Below are 23411 nucleotides of genomic sequence, written 5' to 3'. Positions count from 1 at the left end.
GGGGAAGGCACTGGCAAACCACCCCGTATTGAGTCTGCCATGAAAACGCTGGAGGGCGTCACCCCAAGGGTCAGACATGACTCGGTTCTTGCACAGGGAATAGCTTTACCTTTACCTTTACCTTTATCCAGCAGTATATGTATTAATTTAGAAAAAATAATATTCCATTTATCGGCTTCCTAGTTTCCCTGGAGAAACCTTGCCGGCAACTTTGCCGCTCCCACGCGGGTTATTCACATAGCTGCCTTCTTACCCGGTGCTGGCGGCGTATGCAAGTAGATGTCCTCGCTGTAATCCCCAAACCCGGCCTTGTTGCAGCCCCTCACGCGCAGCACGTAGATGCAGTCGGTGTCCAGGTATTCGACCACGGCGCTGGTGCCGCGCACCTCCTCCCGCCGCTGCCACAGCTTCAGGGCCTTGCCCTTGGGCTCGGCCCGCCGGAATTCCACCGTGTAGTGCCAAGCGGGCGGGGAGTGCTGCGGCAGGCGCCAGCACAGGAAGATCTGGTCGTAGGCGTAGGTGCGCTGGGTGTCGATCACGGGGGCCTCGGGCGCTGCGGCAGGGGCAGGAGAAAGAGAGGGGAGAAAGGGGGAGGGGGGGAGACGCACGGTAGTCAGACGGCGGCTGCAGGCAAGCTCTAGGCGTTCGGGACGGACCGACAAACAACCAGCTACAGGCTAAGGGTTTCCAAAAGGAAAGAAAAAAAAGAAAATGGCGCGCGGCCACTGGAAAGAGCAGCAGGAAGAAGGGAGGACGGAGTCGGGAGGAAGAGAGCGAGCTGCTGAGAGACTTCGGGGGGCAGAGAGAGGCTGAGTGCAAGTGGGGGGGAGCTGGGGGGGAGCGGGGGGGGAGGGGGAGAGGGGTGGGCGGAGAGAAAGAGAGAGCAGGCGGCCATGGGGGTGGAGAGAGAGCAGGATGAAGGACGGACGGCGGTGAGTCCGGGGCATGGGGGGGGGGAGACAGTGGACAAAAGGGGAGAGGGGTGGGCGGCCAGGAGAGGTACACAACAGCCAAACGGGCAAGTTCATACAGGGCTGCCTATCTGAAAAGGACGTTCAAGAGAAGCTGCTCTGAACTCCTTGGGAAATGGGCCTGATAGAAATGCACTTGACAGCTCTAACCGTGCACCTCCTTTGCGCCGGGATCCTGCTCCAGCCCAGAACTCCAAGGTATCTTTGAGGCTGGAAATCCCCACCGCACTATCTCGACCAGCCTGAGAATTTCTCACAACGCTTTTGGTTATTATGCTTTCACTGATACTTATAAGTTTTTTCCCCCCTTTTTAGTTACTGTTGTACCACGTTGCTATAAAATGAGTTAATTGTGTTGTTCCGGTTTCATGCAAACTGCCCTGAGCCTTCGGGGAGGGCAGTATATAAATAAAACAAATACAGTATTTGCTGGCGTATAAGACTACTTTTTTCCCCTGAAAAACATGCCTCCAAGTGGGGGGGTCGTCTTATACGCCGGGTGCACTTCAGTTGGGATAGACAAAGTTGCCCATAGTAATGTATTTTGAGTGGAAATGTTGAGGGGTCGTCTTATACGCCCAGTCGTCTTATACGCCGGCAAATACGGTAAATAAAAATAATAAAAATAAATGGCTCACTTTGGGAGTTCTAGCGGAAAAGCGAAGAGGGGAAGGACACCAAACAGAAAAGCTCACGTCAAAATGGTCAACGGTTTCTTTTTTCTTTTCAAATGATTGCTACTAACTTTAGCCTCTCTCTCTCTCTCTCTGCTTTTATTTTATTGAACTAGATTTGTATTTTTGGCTTTTATGCTGCCCCTCCTGGACTAGCCGTGTCGGGGCGTTGTGCTACATAAATCTAAGATATTGGTTACGAACGATAAAAACAGTAAAATCCGTACATAAAATAAAAATAAGATATTAAAACTAGCAAGCAAAGCATCGGCACCAGTAAGTGTTTAGGGGTGTGTGCTTCGGCATAGTTCGATTGCCTCGGCCCTCACAGAAGCCCAAGGCGGCCAGCACTGCAACACAGAGAGGAGGGGCGACGGCCACCGGCTGGTCCATCGCTGCTGCCTCTCTGTGCCGCGGCACTCATCTCCTCTGGTGATCGTCGAGGCACCTGAATTGAGCCAAAAATTGACCCTATCTGGTCCTCTGGTGGTACAATGGTCCGAGGGGAGGAAGCGGGGAGGGAGGGAGGCCCAATAAGCTGTTTTGTTTGTACTTTCTAAGAGCCTCTTGTGGCGCAGAGTGGTAAGACAGCCGTCTGAAAGCTTTGCCCATGAGGCTGGGAGTTCAATCCCAGCAGCCGGCTCAAGGTTGACTCAGCCTTCCATCCTTCTGAGGTCGGAAAAATGAGGACCCAGCTTGCTGGGGGGTAAATGGTGATGACTGGGGAAGGCACTGGCAAACCACCCCCTATTGAATCTCCCAAGAAAACACTAGAGGGCATCACCTAAGGGTCAGACATGACTCGGTGCTTGCACAGGGGATACCTTTACCTTTATGTACTTTCTGCTGGTCTTGCCCATTAGCTTGGTTCTGTCTTGAAGGCCCTGTGGAATTTAGATTGTTCCAGCCGGTGGGAACAAGTGCCAAAAAAAGCCCTGGTCCCGATTGAGGCCATGCATACTTCTTTGACGCCATCTGGACTGTGCTCTGAACAGCAAGCAGAGGGGGGAAGGCTCCCAGTTCCATCTCTTTGAAAACCAGGGGGCTTAAGGTGGCCAATGGGAGGCCCAGGGGCCTCCCCACATTTCCTCCCCAAGACCAGGCAGGGCATCTCGTTCAGCCAGTTGGGCTGAATGATTTTTAATCCGCTTCTAATGTTGCTGGTTGAACTTGGGCCAATCGCAATCAATCTCTCTGTCTCTCTTTTTCTCTGTTCCTAACCTACCTCGTAGGGCTGTTGTGAAGGACTAGGAACCATGCACACTGACCCTTGGAAGAAGGCAGGAATGGGTATGCCGGGTACCAGGGTGGCAACTGTGAGTTTAAAGTAGATTAATAGTAGTCATATTATTAAGGAAATGATGGGATTTTATTGTGTTTTTATTCTTTTATTGTCTGTAAACTGCCGTGAGCTCACCTGGGAACAGCGGTATATAAATCCAAATACAAATAAATAAAATAAAGGCAGGGAGGGGTGAAGAAAGAAGAGTTGGTTTTTATACCCTGCTTTCCACTGCCCAAAGGAGTCTCAAAGCGGCATACAATCGCCTTCCTTTCCTCTCCCCACAACAGACACTCTGTAAGGCAGGTGGGGCTGAAAGAGCTCTGACAGGGCTACTCTGTGAGAACAGCTCTAAGAGGACTGAGACTGGCCCAAGGTCACCCAACTGACTGCATGTAGAGGAGCAGGGAATCAATCCCCTCGCCAGATTGCAAGCCACCACTCTTAAGCGCTACACAACTCCCGTTCTGTTCCAAACTGGGAGCAGATATGAAATGCAGCAAGCCTCTACAACTCCTTACACCAGGAGTCATCAACCCCCGGTCTGCGGCCCGGTGGCGGGCCGCAAAGGCCATGGTACCGGGCCGCCGGCAGCCATGCCTGCCTCCCCCCTCCGGCAGCAAGAAGGAAGGGAAGAGGCAGGCAGAGCCGCCAGGATGGCAGTGACGCAAACGCGCATGCGCGCTGTTGCCGAGCATGCACGTTAGCACCCCTAGTGGCGAAAACGCGCATGCGCAGTTGTTGCACATGCGCGTTAGCGCCACCTGGTGGCGAAAACACGCATGCAGGGCAACTGCATGTGCGCGTTTTCGCAGCACGCGGGCCGTCGGCTCTTCCCTCACTCCGGAGGCGGTCCCTGACCTGAGAAAGGTGGGGGACCGCTACCTTACACAACACCCCTTTTGGCTTTACCGAGAAATGGTCCACCCCCATAACCGTAAGGCCTACAAAACTTGCTTTTCTTAAAAATATAAAAACAGGCCCATGGGAGGTTCCATCAGTTTCCTCGCGTTCCCCACACGCTCTCAAGGCACCAAATCAAATCAATCGGAGGACGGGAAGGCCGGGCGGAGTCAAGGGGGCGAAGGATGGAGACACCGGGATGAACAATGGGGGAGAGAAAGAGAGAGAGAGAACGGGGTGGCTGAAAGGGCTGGGCGGAGGGGGTGGGGCGGGAAGGAGATGACTTGCCTCATGTACTTCAGTGATGACTCAACAGCAGCCAAAGCCTATAAACAAAGAGAGGTAAAGCAGGTCTGAGATGGGTCAACAGCCAGGCACGGGGCGGAAACGGGCCAGCGGCGGAACAGCAGCCACCAGGGGGAGCTCTGCACCTGGAATCTTAGGTTGGCAATGGATCGTGGGATGCGGGGCTCGTGAGTGGGGGTGGGATGATGGAGACGGCTGGGGCACAGAGCCCCAGGGCGCGGGTGGGGAAAAAAAACCAAACAGCTGATGTGGAGCTGACGTGGAGCCCACCCCAATTGGATGGGAAGTGAACTGGAGTGAAGAAACGTGGCCCCCAGCCCCACAAAGTCATATTCACCCACAACAGGGCCGTACTCCGTCGGAGGTTCAGCAGGCCTCATGTCACGCTAACGTCAATCCCTCTCCCCGCCAGCCCTCAGAAGAAGCCTGTGCTAGCTCCCCCCTGGCAAGGGGGTGCCGGGTTTCAGGTTCTAGGACTGGCTTGACCCTACCGCAGGGGGGGGACCAACTGTGGCTCCCTAGATGTCCATGGACTACAATTCCCATGAGCCCCTGCCGGCATGGTGCTGGCAGGGGTTCATTGGAATTTTGATCCTTAAGGATCTGGAAAGAAACAGTATGGCCACCCCTGCCCAGGAACCCCAAGCAAAGAGGAATTTTCTCATCCCGAGACGATTCAACTAAATCCCGAAGGCCATCTGACCATCGGTTAAACGCCTGCTGTTTTTCGGCTCAGGACAGTCGAGTGCAACACCTCTCTCCTGAAATCACAGCCACAGAACATGGACAAAAGCTAGTGTGGAGATGTACCCCCCACCCACCCACCCCCGGAGACTTACCATGCAAAGACCCCTCTGTCCAGACAGGAGTCTCGACCTACCTTTGATAAAGGTGAGGTCTGTGAGCAGCTTCAGCTCCCGGCTGACATCCACCTGGAAGTGGCCGAAGGATGCGTTGGCGGCAGGCTGGAAACTCTGCAGCATGTCGGTCGCCCGGGTGATTCTGCCGAGGACAAAAGACAAATCGGAGGGAGAGCAGGGGACGGGGTATGTGGCTGTCACGAGGGAACAATATTCTCCAAGCACAAATTCAGTGTCGTCTGCGGGGGGGAGGGAGGGGTAAAAACACGCTTGGCATACAATTCCTCTTCGTCTTGACATTTATGGGGTTAATATTTAAATCTTTTTGATTCACACCCTTAATGGCTGGATTTTCTATAAACGCTGCTGAGGTTCATTTACCTATTTATTAAACTCCTTTCTCACCCCTTCTCTTCAAAAACGCCCAAGGCAATTTATTTCCCGCCACTCCCGAAACTGGCTTGTGGCAGGTTACGGACGTCCAGTAAGAACCCCTATAAAACCCCATTAAAACGGACAACACAATCACAAAATCACTTCCGGAAGAAGTTCCTGACAGTTAGAGCGGTTCCTCAAGGGAACAGGCTTCCTCAGGAGACCAGGCCATCAAAGGGTGTGGTGGCTGGACACAACTGGAAAAGACACCGGCCAGAACACTGGACAGCTGAGGAGGTGGTGTGGAATTGTGGATTGTGGCAACAGCTGTGCCATGGGATCGCCAAGAGTCAGACAGGACTGAATGGCTGACATCAACAATATCAGTTTAGCCTGGAGAGAATCACAGAGTCATAGATTAATAGAACTGGAAGGGACCTCCTGGGTCATCTAGTCCAACCCCCTGCACTATGCAGGACACTCACAACCCCATCGCCCATCCACTGTAACCTGCCACCCCCTTGAACCTTCACAGAAGATAAAAGATAAAAGATGGAGTAGAGTTGCTGTCTGTTTCCCCGGAGGGTCGGACAAGAACCAATGGGATGAAGTTAATTAAAAAGAACGTTTGGCTAAACACCCGGAAGAAGTTCCTGACAGTCAGAGCGGTTCCTCAATGGAACAGGCTTCCTCAGGAGGTGGTGGGTTCTCATTCCTTAGATGTTTTTAAGTGGAGGCCAGACAGTCATTTAACAAAAATGCTGTTTCTGTGAACTTAGGCAGATTGTGAGTGGGTGGGCAGAAGGGCATCATCTGGGCATGGGATTGGGGTCCCTGTGGGTGAGCAGGTAGTTGTGAATTTCCTCCATTCTGCAGGGGGTTGGACTAGATGACCCCAGAGGTCCCTTCCAACTTCTATGAGTCTGTTGTCTCAGTTTTCTTTTCTCCCCCCTTTCTCTTGATACAAAAGAAATATTTTTTTTTTAAAGAAAAGCCTCCAGGAGCAAACAAGATGTGCCAACGTATGTCAGAAGTGTACCAATTCAAATATCATACAAGAATATAAAAAGGACGGACTGATAACTGAACCTAACAGGGAGAGAAAGACCTCTCCAATGGCAATACAATAAAATAAAGTGTCCTTTTTACAGTTTTCCTCATCTATTTATTCAGTAGGACTTCTTGTCAAAACGGCATCCAGGTAATTTCCGTTTTCAGTGAAATCCTTTCCTCAGTGACAAGTCCTCTGAGTCTTCAATATTTTTATCAATTTTGTAAGTATCAAGAATATAAATCTTATGTATAGTAATAATATAATATTGGCCACAGGCTCACAAAGATATGGGGATACCGGTCTGTATTGACACATTGGGGAACATAAGGTTTATATTCTTGATACTTATAAAATTGATAAAAATATTGAAGACTCAGAGGACTTGTCATTGAAGAAAGAATTCCACTGAAAACGGAAATGACCTGGATGCTGTTTTGACAAGAAGAAGGAGAAGGAGAAGGAGAAGGTGAAGGAGAAGGAGAAGGAGAAGGAGAAGGAGAAGAAGAAGAAGAAGAAGAAGAAGAAGAAGAAGAAGAAGCAGCGTTGGTTCTTATATGCTGCTTTTCCCTACCCAAAGGAGTCTCAAAGCAGCTTACAGTCGCCTTCCCTTTCCTCTCCCCACAACAGACACCCTGTGAGGTGGGTGAGGCTGAGAGAGCCCAGATATCACTGCTCAGTCAGAACAGCTTTATCAGTGCTGTATTGAGCCCAAGGTCACCCAGCTGGTTGCATGTGGAGGAGTGCAGAATCGAACCCGGCATGCCAGATTAGAAGTCCGCACTCCTAACCACTGCATCAAACCGACAAGAAGTCCTACTGAATAAACAGATAAGGAAAACTGTAAAGAGGACACTTTCTCTATTTTATTGTATTGCCATTGGAGAGGTCTTTCTCTCTCTGTTAGGAAGTGTGCCGATACCTGTTGTGGATCTGCTTAGCGGCCTGCACGAAGCAAGGCTGGTCGGTCTCCTTCAGCACCTCCTGGGTGTAGCCCACCATCCCCGAGTTCTCCATCATGGCCTGGTGTTCGTGCAGCTGCGCCCGGAGGTTGGAGGCCCGTTCCTGCCGGCAGTCCTCGATGGCGTTCAGGAGAGAGGCCTGCTTCTCCTCCAGCAGGGCGCTCAGGCCCCGCATCAGCCGCGCCACCTCCTCCTTGGCCTGCAAGCCGTTCGCCTGCGGGAGAGCATCAACACAAAGCAACCGTGACCCAAAGCTACCGACATGCGCATGTTGCAAAGGGAAAAGATGCTCGCAGAGGTGGTCCGGTGCAGCACTGACCCATTCGGGAAAGTTTGCAAGAACGTATGGTCTTTTGATTTCTGCACGGCAGCAATAGAAACAGGCTGAGACCGGCTGCCAGGGGAAGATAATGGGCCCCCCTCAGACGCCCTTCCGTGACGGAACAAATTTGATCTCCCCAGTGTTGTTGTTATTTATGTTGTGTTATAAATTGTGTTATAAATAAGTTGTGTTATAAATATGTTGTGTTATAAAAACTCAAATACTTTGGCCACCTCATGAGAAGGAAGGACTCCCTTCCTGGGAGCGATGGAGGGCAAAAGAAGAAGGGGACGACAGAGAATGAGGTGGCTGGATGGAGTCATTGAAGCAGTAGGTGCAAACTTAAATGGACTCCGGGGAATGGTAGAGGACAGGAAGGCCTGGAGGATCATTGTCCATGGGGTCGCGATGGGTCAGACACGGCTTCGCACCTAACAACAACAATAACAAATAAATTGTTACTTGGTTGTTGTGATGTTGTATTAGAGCCTCTTGTGGCGCAGAGTGGTAAGGCAGCTGTCTGAAAGCTTTGCCCATGAGGCTGGGAGTTCAATCCCAGCAGCTGGCTCAAGGTTGACTCAGCCTTCCCTCCTTCCGAGGTCGGTAAAATGAGTACCCAGCTTGCTGCTGGGGAGTAAACGGTAATGACTGGGGAAGGCACTGGCAAACCACCCCGTATTGAGTCTGCCATGAAAACGCTAGAGGGCGTCACCCCAAGGGTCAGACATGACTCGGTGCTTGCACAGGGGATACCTTTATGTTATAGATTAGATTATTATAATGTTCCATGTAAACCGCCCAGAGCTGTAAAGAATAGGTGGTATAAAAATCCAAATATAAAATAAACAAACAAACAAGAGAAAAGAAGAACAGCTGGTTTACCACACAAACACTTTTCATGACCCAAAGGAGTCTCAAAGCAGCTTACAGTCGCCTTCCCTTCCTCTCCCCACAACAGACACGTTGTGAGGGAGGTGGAGCTGACAGAGCTCTGACAGAACTGCTCAGCTAGAACAGATCTAGCAGAACTGACTAGCCCAAGGTCACCTTGCTGGCTGCATGTGGAGGAGTGGAGAAACCCAGTTCTGCAGATCAGAGGCCGCTGCTCTTAACCACAACACCACGCAGAGTTTGATGAAAACTCAAAATGTTGTAAGAACCATGGAGGCCAGCTACTCTGAGAGAAAACTAGGTCAGGTCAACCTGTGTTCAAGGCAAAAGCCAAGGATGGACTAATTAGAGTCAAGATACATAACTGAGTGATAAGTCTAGCTAACATGGAATCAAAGCAGGTGGATAGCAGCAAATTAGCATACAGATAATAAAGGGTTAAAAAACCAATGCGAGAACTGATTGACCTCAGTATGTGTAGAGAGATAAGAAAGCAGTATCTCTGTTAAGCCCTGGAGGGTTCCATTGTGTCAAGATGCTTAACTGAGCAGTACGTCTAGCTAACATGGAATCAAAACAGGTGGAAAGAACTGTGAATAGCAGCAAATAAGCATACAGATAATAAGAAAGTTAACAAACCAGTGCGCAAACTGAGCCATACTGGGAGGGCAGTATAAAAATTAAATTATTAAAAATAATTATGATGATGATCTCAGCACGTTTATTGAGACAAGAAAGCCGTATTTCTGTTATGCCCTGGGGGGTTCCATTGTTCTGAGTGTTGTAATGTCTTGGAATTCAGCAATCGGGTCTTGTTTTGGAAATCCCTTTGTTATGGATCATGCAATGTAAAATTTACAAGACCACAACAAAGACAACTAAGCAGCAAGAGGATTTATTTAGGATACATATTTGCAAGCATGGAGAGAAAGCCAATTGGTGCATTCTCTGAAGTCTGCATCAGTGCAGCTCATTTTTAAGACCTTGATACGTCATCATGAGGTATCCTGACGCTCAGTCCCTCACTGTCCCTTTGACCAATCAGGTCAACGACGAAGGGCGTACAATCTGACCTATCACGGATGGCTATATATCTTATTACAATTTTCTCTCTCTTTGTTTCAAAGAATACATTCCTTTATATGGAGAGATGCTACATTCAGGAGCTATCTGCTTTTGACAAACTCAAGGTTACTTTGAGAGACAAAGAAAGAACTATACACATAGTGCCAAAGCAGCCAACAATGAACTCAAGATACATTCTGCCTGACCTAAAAATAAACCATAGACAGACTGTGGCTAAAGTATGTGTATGACTCAATTGTGTTCCACAAATCTATATTATCTATTTCACCTTTGTAATAAAACAGCTTCACAACCTGTGCGTTCATCAGCAAAGTACTGCCAAGACTCTACTGCCATTATGAGTTCTCTCCCCACTGAAGGAAACTCCTCCTACTCCCATTGCAAGGAAAGGGAGAGAAAGGAGCTATGAAAAAACGCTTATGTATGAAATTTCCCTCACTCCTTGAGATTGACTTGAACCCTGAAATGCAAACCAAGATGGGATTTGTTGTCCTTATGGATTATGTAAAGTGCTGTGAGACATTTGAGAGAAGCGGTATCTTTATACAGCTTTCGCTGTATTCATATTTGGCTAAGGGCTAAGTGGGCGGAGAGTGGCAGGGCCAATCCGGGTGAGGGGCCAATCGGAAGGCACGAAGCGAATCAGGTGAGGGCACAATCTAGGCCCTCACCAGGACAGGCCAGAAAAAGAAAGAAAGAAAGAAAGAAAGAAAGAAAGAAAGAAAGAAAGAAAGAAAGAAAGAAAGAAAGAAAGAAAGAAAGAAAGAAAGAAAGAAAGAAAGAAAGAAAGAAAAAGAAAAAGAAAAAGAAAAGAAATCAAATCAAATCAAATCTATACCTCGGTGAGACGCAGGGTCTCTTCCAGCTCGCTGATTTGAGCCTGCACAGTGTCTTGATTGCTCAGGATGTAGGCCAGGCTTTTGGTCAGCTTGTCCTGGAAGCATGGAAAAAAACACAATTAATCAGGGCCAATCTTGCTCAGCTTTTAAGATCTGATGCAATCAGCTTAGCTTAAGCCATCCAAGTCAGGGGAATGATGGGCCATGAAAGCTGAAACGCATTAGAGCAAGGGTAGCCAAACTGGGGCTCTCCAGATGTCCATGGACTACAATTCCCATGAGCCCCTAACACATCCCCATTTCCAGTGTCACAGCAAAACCTGCCCCAGATTCCACAGTCAAACCATCCTGGACATTTCATCCTATCACCTGCCTTCTTCTTTCCTTGGGGTTTTTTGGGGGGGAGGGGGGGGAGTGGAGGGAGAAGGCTTGACCCCTTCCAACAGCTCACCTTGAGGGCCTGATAGGCGCTGAGCACTGGCGTGATCTTGTGGCCTGTATGCGTACGGCGCACTCGGCACAACTGGCACACCAGCCGTTGGCAGGTCTTGCAGTAATGCGTTACTTCCTCCCTGTGCTCCGGGCACGTCAGACCCTGCGGGAAAAGGCAAGAACAGCAGTTGAAGGCACCCTGCCGTCCTCGATGGGAGACAACCCCAAACTTTTGAGACAGAGAGAGAGACAGAGAGAGCAAGACAGAGAGAAAGACAGAGAGAGACAGACAGACAAACAGAAACAGAGAGACAGAGAGAAAGACATAGAGGGAGAGAGAGACAGACAGAGACAGAGAGAGAGACAGAAACAGAGAGAGAGACAGAGAGAGACAGAGAAAGAGAGAGACAGAGACAGACAGAAACAGAGACAGAGACAGAGAGACAGAGAGAAAGACATAGAGAGACAGAAACAGACAGACAGAAACAGAGAGAGAAACAGAGAGAGACAGACAGACAGAAACAGAGACAGAGAGAGACAGAGACAGACAGAGACAGACAGAGACAGACAGAGACATAGACAGAAAGACAGAAACAGAGAGAGAGACAGGGAGACAGAGACAGACAGAGCACATTTCTGGCCCTCATGTGCGGAAAGAGATGCACAGGAGGTTGCTCCTTTGACCAAGAACCACAAGCTAAGAACAAGTCATTCTGTTTTGTTTTATTTTGTTCTTGCATACATCTGGATCCCGCACCTGGATGCAACCGACCAACGGCTACCTTTGTGCTTTTCTGTTCTTCCACTTTCTTCTGTCAGCAGAACATGACTTGGGCCACGGGACAGCACTAAAAATGGAGCTGCAGAAATCCAGTCCGTAGACTTCTGGCTACACAGATTATGGATGAGAGCCCGGGCCGAACTTTCTGATTTCCGCAGGGCCTGTAAGACGGAGCTTTTCCACCAGGTCTATGGCTGAGGCCAAATCTAATTATAGTCACACCTAAATCTCAGGCCTTCCTCCCACTTGTTCTGCCCTCCCTTCCTTTTCTTTCAGCCTGGCTAGTTACAAACTACTTATCCAGTGCTCTGGCTGATGCTATTTGTGCCCAATGGGTGGCTCAAATTTTAATCTGTCCTATATTGTTTTATATGAATATATATCCTGGCTTTCTAGTATTTTAGCTTCTGTAAACTGCCCCAAGTTGGTATGTCTGAGAGAAGCAGTATATAAATCCCTAAATAAATAAATTAATAATCTTTCCCTCATCGGAAAGCGTTTTTACACTTACCTAAGAGCCAAACGCAATGCAACCGAGAGGGATCTGGGGCCTGTTTCTAAACTATAACAAGCAGTCTCAGCAGAGGAGGAGGGAGTTCTAGATCAGTGTAACTATATCGAGGTGAAGGGCCTCAACCCTTTGCTCCCAATAACATTATCTTGGTCACCAGGGTGTGTCTCCTCCTGCCCTGCCCTGCTGCTGGTGCCTGGAAGCTACTTCAGGTCCAGGGACACACGATGGACACTGGGAAAACGCCTGGGCAGTGAGAAGGGCGGGCTCAAAGATTTCTGACACATGACCTGGGAGGCTTGATTGGCCGGGCATGCCAATCAACAGTGACTCCTTTGATCATTACAAAAAAAAAAACCAAGGCAGATCATAGATCTCCTCGATATACTAAGAGAGATGTGCTGCTGTCCTTGAAACCTTGTGTCCCAAGAACTGTAGGTTTTCCAGCAACTCACATCCCTGCCTTTGCTACTCAAAGGACACCCACCATGCCAGAATTCCCTCATGAGGAGAGAAACAGAGCCTCCACATTCAGAAGCAGTATACCTTGGAATGCCAGCTGCTTGGAGGGCAACCAGAGGAGGGCCATTGCCTTCATGCACTGCTTGTGAGCTTCCTACAGATACTACATGCCGACCTGCTTTGTGCAAATTGACCGTTTTGCAATTTCCCCACCAGACCCCAACTGCTCTGGTAAGTGTCCCGGCATTTATGCAAAACCCACTTAAAAAAAATAAAAATCTCCGTGTTTTCTTTACAGCTGAAAAACTGTTCTGAGAAGGCAACTGAATGACTGGCATAAGATTGACTGAATGACTGTGCCATAAGTACAGGGCCCAGCCTCTTCAACCGAAGGCCAAAAAAGAGATTTCCTGAAGCCTGTGGCCTATTTATATACATGAAAATTGCTTGATAAGAGTATAAGGAATCAACCACTGAAGAAAAACTGTGAAAACGGAGTATATCTAGAAACCTTTTTGGTTGGTCCTTAAAAAATTATCAATATATAAAATTTATTGTACCAATTGCCTTGGAAAGGTTCTGCTTTTCTCTGTTTCTGTTTTGAACCTTTCTTCCTTTTTTCGTATTGTAAGCTCGATTTGGGAGGAGCAGAGAGGGAGGAGCACGTGCGGCCGAATGTGGCAGACGGGCTTCTAGAGCTGGCACTGTTTTTCTGCATATGTATGCGCTTATGTATTCAGAAGAAGAAGAGTTGGTGTTAATACTCCGCATTTCACTTCCTGAAGGAGTCTCGAAGCAGCTTCCAATCTCCTTCCCTTCCTTTCCCCGCAACAGACACCCTGTGAGGAAGGTGGGGCCTGAGAGAGCCCTGAGAGAGCTGCTGTGAGAACCGCTCTAACAGGACTGTGACTAGCTCAAGGTCACCCAGCTGGCTGGAGTGGAGGAGTGGGGAATAAAATCCACTTCACCAGATTGGAGGTCATCACTCTTGGCCACGGCACCAAGCTGGCTATTAATTTATATTCTGCCTTTTGGGGACCCCGAGTGGCTCGCCTTGCTCTCCTCCCCTCAGTTTTATCCTCACAACCACCCTGTGAGGTAGGTCAGGCTGAGAGTGGGTAACCCAGCAAGCTTCCACGTCCCAGCAGGGATTTGAACTCCGGCCTCCCAGATCTTAGTCCAACACTCTAACCCAGGGGTAGTCAAACTGCGGCCCTCCAGATGTCCATGGACTACAATTCCCATTCGCTGGCAGGGGCTCATGGGAATTGTAGTCCATGGACATCTGGAGGGCTGCAGTTTGACTACCCCTGCTCTAACCACTACACCACCAGGCTCCCTGAATGGCTCACGCCTAGATCACCAGATGAACCATCTGCAGGCGCTTGGTGGAACAGGCGATGACCACGCCCCCCTCCAGATCTTCAAGCAAAGTATGAACATCCGGCCTGCCTCACGAAGGTGCCCCGAACCCTCTGCCCCTCTCACCTTGGGCCGGAAAGTGAGCGTCGGGGGCGTGGGTTCGTGCTGCGCCTTCTGGGTGCCCCAGGGGTGATAGAGCTTGAAGCATTCGTTGCAGAAGCTGGATTTGCACTCGGTGCAGCCTTTGGTGGCCTCCTGCTGCGGCGGCTTGCAGAACTGGCACACGATGGCCGTGCTGACGTTGATGGTGTGGCGGTAACGCTCGACGACCCTCTCCAGCGTCAGGTTGCGGAAGAGGCTGCCCAGGCCCCGCTCGCCCAGGTCCACGTCCCGCTGGCAGGACGGGCATGGGAACAGCACGCTCTGGGGGTGCACGATGCCGCCTCGCTTCCGCCCCGGGTACGTGCCGAAACCTAGAAGGAGGGAGCAGAGGATGCCGTGAGGATGGCGGAGTCACGGCCTCAGGCCTCTCCGCAGCGGCTCCTCGTGGGGGAGAGACGTGGAGCCTCCAAATTCAGAAGCAGTATACCGCTGGGTGTCAGCTGCTTGGAGGGGCACCCAGATGAGTCTACTGCAGGGGTAGTCAAACTGCGGCCCTCCAGATGTCCATGGACTACAATTCCCATGAGCCCCTGCCAGCGTTTGACTACCCCTGGTCTACTGCCTTCATGCACCACCTGTGAGCTTCCTACAGGGGCTTGTGACTGGCACCGATAGGAAGAAAAAGATGCTAAACTAGATGATCTCTTAAGTTTAGAATCATAGAATCATAGAGTTGGAAGGGGCCATACAGGCCATCTAGTCCTAGCTCAACGCAGGATCAGCCCTAAGCATCCTAAAGCATCCAAGAAAAGTGTGTATCCAGCCTTTGCTTGAAGACTGCCAGTGAGGGGGAGCTCACCACCTCCTTAGGCAGCCTATTCCACTGCTGAACTACTCTGACTGTGAAAAATCTTTTCCTGATATCTAGCCTATATCGTTGTACTTGTAGTTGAAACCCATTACTGCGTGTCCTTTCCTCTGCAGCCAACGGGAACAGCATCCTGCCCTCCTCCAAGTGACAACCTTTCAAATACTTAAAGAGGGCTATCATGTCCCCTCTCAACCTCCTTTTCTCCAGGCTGAACATTCCCAAGTCCCTCAACCTATCTTCATAGGGCTTGGTCCCTTGGCCCCAGATCATCTTCGTTGCTCTCCTCTGTACCCTTTCAATTTTATCTACGTCCTTCTTGAAGTGAGGCCTCCAAAAGTGCACACAGGACTCCAGGTGTGGTCTGATCAGTGCCGTATACAATGGGACTATGACATCTTGTGATTGTCAAGTTTGATCTAGCAAGGCACGTTATGGGGGAAAATTAGGATCATTTCACTTTCCTTTTTATCTATTAGAAGATATTAACTGCCCTGACATGGAATCCTAGAGTTGGAAGGGGCTCTACGGGCCATCTAGTCTCACCCCCCTACTCAAGGCAGGATCAGCCTCAAGCATCCAGGATAAGGATCTGTCCAGCCGCTACTTGAAGGCTGCCAGTGATGGGGAGCTCACCAGCTCCTTGGGCAGCCCATTCCACTGCTGAACCATTCGGGCTGTGAAATGTTTGCCCAATATCTTGCCGATACCGTTCTACATGTCATTTAGACCAATTCCTGCAGGCCCTCTCCTCTGCTTCCTCCAAGGGACAGCCTTTCAGATCCTTCAAGAGAGCCATCCTGTCCCCTCTCGGCCTCCTCTTCTCCAGAGTGAACTTTCCCAACATCCTAGGCTAACCTGACCCCATCAGATCTCAGAAACTAAGCAGGGTTGGTCCTGGTACTTGGATGGGAAATCACTGAAAAAGTGCAGGGCTGTTGTGCAGGGAAAGGCAATGAAAAAAGTCCCTGTGTTTCTCTCTTCCCTTGAAAACCCTACGGCAAGCGTGGCCAAACTGCGACTGTCCACATACCCATGGACTACAAAATGAGCAGGGGCTCATGGGAATTGTAGTCCTTGGACATCTGGAGAGCCACAGTTTGGCCACCCCTGCCCTACAGGGTCATCATAAGTCAGCTGTGACTTGACCGAACTTTCCATCAGCTATTTATTATGACAGCTCGGAAAAAACCTCCACATTCAGAGGCAAGTCTATCCCTGAATAAGAACAGATGCTTCCATAAAACAAGAGTATTTATTTATTTCATTTATTTAGATCTTTATACCACCCTTCCCTACGGCTCTGGGCAGTTTACATAAAACATTTTGGAACACTGACATAGAACAATATCAATCAATATCAATATAACACTATAACAATAACAATAACATACCAACTAGAACAGTATTTTAACAATAACTTTGACACTCCCTCAGTAGGTTCGGTCCCTCAGTCCGGGGGGGGCGGACCTGTAGATGTTATGGGTCAGTCGGCCCCACCAAATGCCTGGCGGAAGAGCTCCCTTTTGCAGGCCCTGTGGAATTGTGGAAGTTCCGGCAGGGCCCCTGATCTCTTCAGAGAGCTCGTTCCACCAGGTGGGGGCCAGGACTGAAAAGGCCCTGGCCCTTGTTGAGGTCTGATGTGCCTCTTTAGGGCCAGGGATCCACAGCTTGTTGGAAGTGGCGGAGCATAGAGCTCTTCTGGGGATATAGGCAGGGAGCCTGTGTCCTCCACAATAAGCCACGTTCTTATCAGAGCAGCCCACCAGGCACAGAGATCGAGCCGCCCACCCCGTCCCCGTCCAGCACCCACCTGATTTGAGGAGCCGGTCCAGGCGCTCCGGCTTGGGCACCACCCGGCGTCCTAGGCGGGGGCTGCGCGTGGCAGGCGTGGAAGCCGGTGAGGTGGGCTCGGAGGTGGGGTCTGGACAGACGTAGCCCTGTTGCAGCAGGATCTCCGTGGCACAGATGTGGCAAACATTATGCATGCAAGGCAGCACCACGGGCTGCTTGTACATCTCCTTGCACACCGGGCACAGCAGCTCCCGTTCCATGTTTTTCATGCCGGTCTGCAGGGCAAGAAAAAGGGTGGGCAGAGATGGAAGACAGAAGGGGACGGATCATCCCAAAGGGACTCAAAGCAGCTTGCTATATTACTGACCCGATGGCACTGTCAGCACCTAACTGAGGGACAGAGAGAAAGGCAAACCAGTCGCTGCCCCCAGGGGGTTATGACCTGAGCAAATGTAATGATGATGAAGAAGAAGAGTTGGTTTTTATACCCCGCTTTTCTCTACCAGGAGTCCCAAAGCGGTTTATAATCGCCTTCCCATCCTCTCCCCACAACAGACACCCTGTGAGGTAAGTGGGGCGGAGAGAAAGACACCCTGGTAAAAAAAGGGAAGAGCTGGTTTTTTTGTACTCTGGGTTTTACTGCCCAAAGGAGTCTCAAAACAGGTTCCAATTCCCTACCTTTCCTCTCCCTACAACACACACCCTGTGAGGTAGGTGAGATTAAGAGAGCTCTGAAAGAATTGTGCTTGGCCCAAGGCCACCCAGTAGACCCCATGTGTCTCAAAGCGGCTTACAATTACCTACCCTTCCTCCCCCCACAACAGACACCCTGTGAGGTAAGTGGGGCTGATGATACTGCTCTGTGAGAACAGCACTTTCAGGGCTGTGACTAGCCCAAGGTCACCTCACTGGCTGCATGTGGAGGAGCAGGGAATCAAACCCAGCTCTCCAGATGAGAAGCCACCGTGCATAACCACGCCACGACACTGGAGTTAAACTGAGTGAGGTGGGGTAGAGACAATCTTTTTCAGAGCAGGAGCTTTTATCGTGAGGGAGATCGTAATCCAGAACGGACAGCGAGATCAGAGCAAGGAATTTTCAAGTTAGAATAAATTTAAGCAAGCAGGTGGGGGGAAAGAGCCCGTGGTATGAGATGTTTAGATCCTAACGCACTAAATGATTAGTGCCACAGAGCAAATTTGATATAATGGGCATTACTGGGACTTGGTGGGAGAAGTCTCATGACTGGAAGGCATCAATTGCTTGGGACAGTGATTAAGAGCAGTGGCCTCTAATCTGGAGAGCCGGGTTCGATTTCCACTCCTCCACATGCCCTCCAGCTGGGTGACCTTGGGCCAGTCACAGCCCTGTTAGAAGCTGTCCTCAGAGCAGTTCTCTCAGAGCTCTCTCATCCCCAGCCACCTCACAGGATGGCTGTTGTGGGGAGAGGAAGGGAAGGCGATTGAGACAACTTCAGGTTGTGAAAAGCAGGGTATAAAAAACAGCTTGGTTTAGTGGTTAAGAGCGGCGACTTCTAACCTGGTGAACCAGGTTTGATTCCCCGCTCCTTCAAATGTAACCAGCTGGGTGACCATGGGCTAGTCAAAGGCCTGATAGTGCTGTTCTCACAGCAAAGTCTTGGCAGAGCTCTCTTAGCCCCACCTGCCTCCCAGGGTGTCTGTTATGGGGAGAGGAAAGGAAGCCGATACTATGCCGTTTCTGAGATTCCTTCGGGCAGTGAAAAGCAAGGTATAAAAACCAACTCTTCTTCTTCTTCTTCTTCTTCTTCTTCTTCTTCTTCTTCTTCTTCTTCTTCTTCTTCTTCTTCTTCTTCTTTCTTCTTCTTCTTCTTCTTCTTCTTCTTCTTCTTCTTCTTCTTCTTCTTCTTCTTCTTCTTCTTCTTCTTCTTCTTCTTCTTCTTCTTCTTCTTCTTCTTCTTCTTCTTCAGTTTATATAGGATAAATGAGCCAAGAATGTGGGGGAAATAGCATAGTGTATCAGGGATGCCTATTCTTGTGAGGAGGGTCCATGATTTTGATCTTGGAAATCAGGTTGGGAAGCATTTGGGCGAAAATGAAACGGGGAGAAAATAGCAGAGATGTCTTGGTGAGAGTCTAATATAGACCACCATGTCAGTCTGAAGATCTGAATGATGTTTTTCTGCTACAAATGAGCAAACCTGCAAGGAGTAGAGGTTTCCGCTGCCTCACCTGCCACCTGCACAGACCTCTCTTCCCTGAGAGCAGCTATACAGAAATTCGTTCCCCACTTTTGCGTGTTTCCAAGCCAAGTATTTCATGCAGCTCGAGCAGCAGACAAAATTCATTCCCATGCCTGAGTCCCTTCCACATAGGACCCAAATCTCTACCTCTACAGATGGGGCTTCGCGGCTGTGTTCTGGGGGTCCAAGTTTCGTATCCCCTACTAATGACCACACTTGCCTGCAGTGAGCAAGGGACATTTCTTTGGAACCTTATCGAGAGATCCCTGATGAGACCAAATTCCCCCGAAGGAGGGCTTGTGTCAGCATAACTCTATTCCTGCTGCACGCAGCCGCAGGGTTCATCCAAGGACTCCCAAATTGCGTGGAGGGATGGCTGAGGACCCCACAAACAGAGGTTACACCCTCAAGCACTTCCCAGAATCCTCTACAACCCATGGCAAAAGTGCAAGTGTTTCTTAGCCAATTGGGCCTCCTTGTAATCTGAAGATACCATGTAATGCTCCGGAGAAAGAAGAGGCAGCAACCAGGCCCCTCTCCGTCATTCGTGGGTCCATTCCCAGTTGAACCCCACGCCCTTCTTCTAGCTGCAATGAAAGGGCCATCAGAGGTAGGGAAGGAAGGTAATTCTCTATGGCATCTGGATCCAGTCTCAGCTGAGCTCTCCTCCCTCCAGCTCCCAGTTGTCTTCCGAAGGAAGGCAGGTGGACAACAGACATATTTAAGAACATCAGAAAGCCCTGGTGGATCAGGCCAGGGGTCCATCTAGTCCAGCATCCTTCCTCGTACAATAGCAAACCTCTGGAGGACCAACAAAAGAGCATAGAGGCCAAGGCCTTCCCCTCATAAAAGCACAAGAAGGGTCAGACCAGGGAGGGTCCCTCCAGTCCAGCCTCCTGCCTCACCCAGGGGCCAGCCAGTCCCTCTGCAGGGCCAGCAACAGGGCAGGGAGGCCGAGGCCTTCCCCTCATAAGGACACAGGAGAGCCCTGCTGGGTCAGGCCAGGGAGGGTCCCTGCAGTCCAGCCTCCTGCCTCACACAGGGGCCAGCCAGTCCCTCTGCAGGGCAAGCAACAGGGCAGGGAGGCCGAGGCCTTCCCCTCATAAGGACACAGGAGAGCCCTGCTGGGTCAGACCAGGGAGGGTCCCTCCAGTCCAGCCTCCTGCCCCACACAGGGGCCAGCCAGTCCCTCTGCAGGGCCAGCAACAGGGCAGGGAGGCCGAGGCCTTCCCCTCCTAAGGACACAGGAGAGCCCTGCTGGGTCAGACCAGGGAGGGTCCCTCCAGTCCAGCCTCCTGCCTCACACAGGGGCCAGCCAGTCCCTCTGCAGGGCCAGCAACAGAGCAGGGAGGCCGAGGCCTTCCCCTCCTAAGGACACAGGAGAGCCCTGCTGGGTCAGACCAGGGAGGGTCCCTCCAGTCCAGCCTCCTGCCTCACCCAAGGGCCAGCCAGTCCCTCTGCAGGGCCAGCCACAGGGCAGGGAGGCCGAGGCCTTCCCCTCCTAAGGACACAGGAGAGCCCTGCTGGGTCAGACTAGGGAGGGGGTCCCTCCAGTCCAGCCTCCTGCCTCACCCAGGGGCCAGCCAGTCCCTCTGCAGGGCAAGCAACAGGGCAGGGAGGCCGAGGCCTTCCCCTCATAAGGACACAGGAGAGACCTGCTGGGTCGGACCAGGGAGGGTCCCTCCAGTCCAGCCTCCTGCCTCACACAGGGGCCAGCCAGTCCCTCTGCAGGGCCAGCAACAGGGCAGGGAGGCCGAGGCCTTCCCCTCATAAGAACACAGGAGAGCCCTGCTGGGTCGGACCAGGGAGGGTCCCTCCAGTCCAGCCTCCTGCCTCACACAGGGGCCAGCCAGTCCCTCTGCAGGGCCAGCAACAGAGCAGGGAGGCCGAGGCCTTCCCCTCATAAGGACACAGGAGAGCCCTGCTGGGTCAGACCAGGGAGGGTGCCTCCAGTCCAGCCTCCTGCCTCACACAGGGGCCAGCCAGTCCCTCTGCAGGGCCAGCCACAGGGCAGGGAGGCCGAGGCCTTCCCCTCGTAAGGACACAGGAGAGCCCTGCTGGGTCAGACCAGGGAGGGTGCCTCCAGTCCAGCCTCCTGCCTCACATAGGGGCCAGCCAGTCCCTCTGCAGGGCCAGCCACAGGGCAGGGAGGCCGAGGCCTTCCCCTCATAAGGACACAGGAGAGCCCTGCTGGGTCAGACCAGGGAGGGTCCCTCCAGTCCAGCCTCCTGCCTCACACAGGGGCCAGCCAGTCCCTCTGCAGGGCCAGCAACAGGGCAGGGAGGCCGAGGCCTTCCCCTCATAAGGACACAGGAGAGCCCATCTGGATCAGACCAGGGAGGGGTCCCTCCAGTCCAGCCTCCTGCCTCACACAGGGGCCAGCCAGACCCTCTGCAGGGCCAGCAACAGGGCAGGGAGGCCGAGGCCTTCCCCTCATAAGGACACAGGAGAGCCCTGCTGCGTCAGACCAGGGAGGGTCCCTCCAGTCCAGCCTCCTGCCTCACACAGAGGCCAGCCAGTCCCTCTGCAGGGCCAGCTACAGGGCAGGGAGGCCGAGGCCTTCCCCTCATAAGGACACAGGAGAGCCCTGCTGGGTCAGACCAGGGAGGGTCCCTCCAGTCCAGCCTCCTGCCTCACACAGGGGCCAGCCAGTCCCTCTGCAGGGCCAGCAACAGGGCAGGGAGGCCGAGGCCTTTCCCTCATAAGGACACAGGAGAGCCCTGCTGGGTCAGACCAGGGAGGGTCCCTCCAGTCCAGCCTCCTGCCTCACACAGGGGCCAGCCAGTCCCTCTGCAGGGCCAGCCACAGGGCCGGGAGGCCGAGGCCTTCCCCTCATAAGGACACAGGAGAGCCCTGCTGGGTTAGACCAGGGAGGGCCCCTCCAGTCCAGCCTCCTGCCTCACACAGGGGCCAGCCAGTCCCTCTGCAGGGCCAGCAACAGGGCAGGGAGGCCGAAGCCTTCCCCTCATAAGAACACAGGAGAGCCCTGCTGGGTCGGACCAGGGAGGGTCCCTCCATTCCAGCCTCCTGCCTCACACAGGGGCCAGCCAGTCCCTCTGCAGGGCCAGCCACAGGGCAGTGAGGCCGAGGCCTTCCCCTAATAAGGACACAGGAGAGCCCTGCTGGGTCAGACCAGGGAGGGTCCCTCCAGTCCAGCCTCCTGCCTTACACAGGGGCCAGCCAGTCCCTCTGCAGGGCCAGCAACAGGGCAGGGAGGCCGAGGCCTTCCCCTCATAAGGACACAGGAGAGCCCTGCTGGGTCAGACCAGGGAGGGTCCCTCCAGTCCACCCTGCTGCCTCATAAACCGAACCAGTTTCTTTAGCATCTAAAAGTCTGTGGCAGTTCATGGTTCGTGAACTGGGCATGCCAGACACAAACTGCATTTTCCCAGTACATGCCCATCCCTTGTCAGGCACCCTTCCATTGGGCCTGGATGGAGCACTTTTATACCAAAAGCGCTTTTATACTGATATTGTTCTCTGTAAATCAGGGGTAGTCAAACTGCGGCTCTCCAGATGTCCGTGGACTAGAATTCCCATGAGCCCCTGCCAGAAAATGTCGGCAGGGGCTCATGGGAATTGTACTCCATGGACACCTGGAGGGCCGCAGTTTGACTACCCCTGCTGTAAACGTTCTATATGTTTTTATGTAAACCGCCCAGAGCCGTAGGGAAGGGCGGTATAATAATCTAAATAAATACAATAAAAATCCTATTTGACTTCTGTGTGAATTGCTCTCTCAGCCATTTGGGGAGTCCGTTTTGGGGGCTGAAAAGCACGGGTGCTGATGCAGGAAGGACTTGGACTATTCAACGCCTTCACAAAACCCAGCTTGAGAACACCTCTGATTGCTATGTATTATTGTGCTTCACGGGGTTCACTGAACTTCACCTACATTTTCATGGTGTGCCTCACAACAGCCCTGTAGGGCAGGTTGGTATGATTCATCCTGTCTTTTAAGATGCCAGGAGGGGGGAAAGGCCGAGGCACAGCCCCTTGCTGGAGAACTAAAGCGTTTCGAACCCCAGGCATGTAATTTGGCCTTTAAAATACCTGGAGGAGGGTGAATTGACATGGGAACGAGGGTCACGGCTTTCTCTCCCTGCTGTTTCCCTGCTCAGATATGTCCTCCCCCAAGGCTAATTTAAGTCTCAAAAGAAAGGGGAAAAAACAGCAGGCAGAATAAATCTCCTCCCCCCCCCCCCTTGGGACTTAAAACAACCCTGCGGGAGCACCTCTGATCAGGAAAGCAGCCCAATGGGGAAGATTTTGATCAGGAAAAGGGTACAGAGCGGAAGGGTACAGAGCGGCCTTCCCTTCCACAGCATCACCGTCCTCAATTCAGATTGGAACACA

The 23411-nt window shown here is 51.6% G+C and overlaps 1 protein-coding gene across 2 annotated transcripts in view; it reads right to left on the bottom strand.

Moving 5' to 3' along the window:
- Positions 1 to 23411, bottom strand: part of TRIM46 (tripartite motif containing 46) — a 32667-nt gene that overhangs the window by 5303 nt on the left and 3953 nt on the right. For both annotated transcript variants that reach the window (XM_077322244.1, XM_077322254.1), the window contains exons 2-8: positions 16854 to 17109; positions 14197 to 14543; positions 10974 to 11117; positions 10522 to 10617; positions 7345 to 7598; positions 5017 to 5138; positions 254 to 553 (exon numbers count right to left, since the gene is read on the bottom strand). In XM_077322244.1, coding sequence (XP_077178359.1) covers positions 254 to 553; positions 5017 to 5138; positions 7345 to 7598; positions 10522 to 10617; positions 10974 to 11117; positions 14197 to 14543; positions 16854 to 17109 — 1519 coding nt within the window. The remainder of the gene's footprint in view (positions 1 to 253; positions 554 to 5016; positions 5139 to 7344; positions 7599 to 10521; positions 10618 to 10973; positions 11118 to 14196; positions 14544 to 16853; positions 17110 to 23411) is intronic.

This window comes from Paroedura picta, chromosome 1, assembly GCF_049243985.1.
Source record: "Paroedura picta isolate Pp20150507F chromosome 1, Ppicta_v3.0, whole genome shotgun sequence".
Taxonomy (NCBI): Eukaryota; Metazoa; Chordata; class Lepidosauria; order Squamata; family Gekkonidae; genus Paroedura; species Paroedura picta.
The sequence above is the reverse complement of the archived record's forward strand: the minus strand, read 5'-3'. Positions and strand labels throughout refer to the sequence as shown.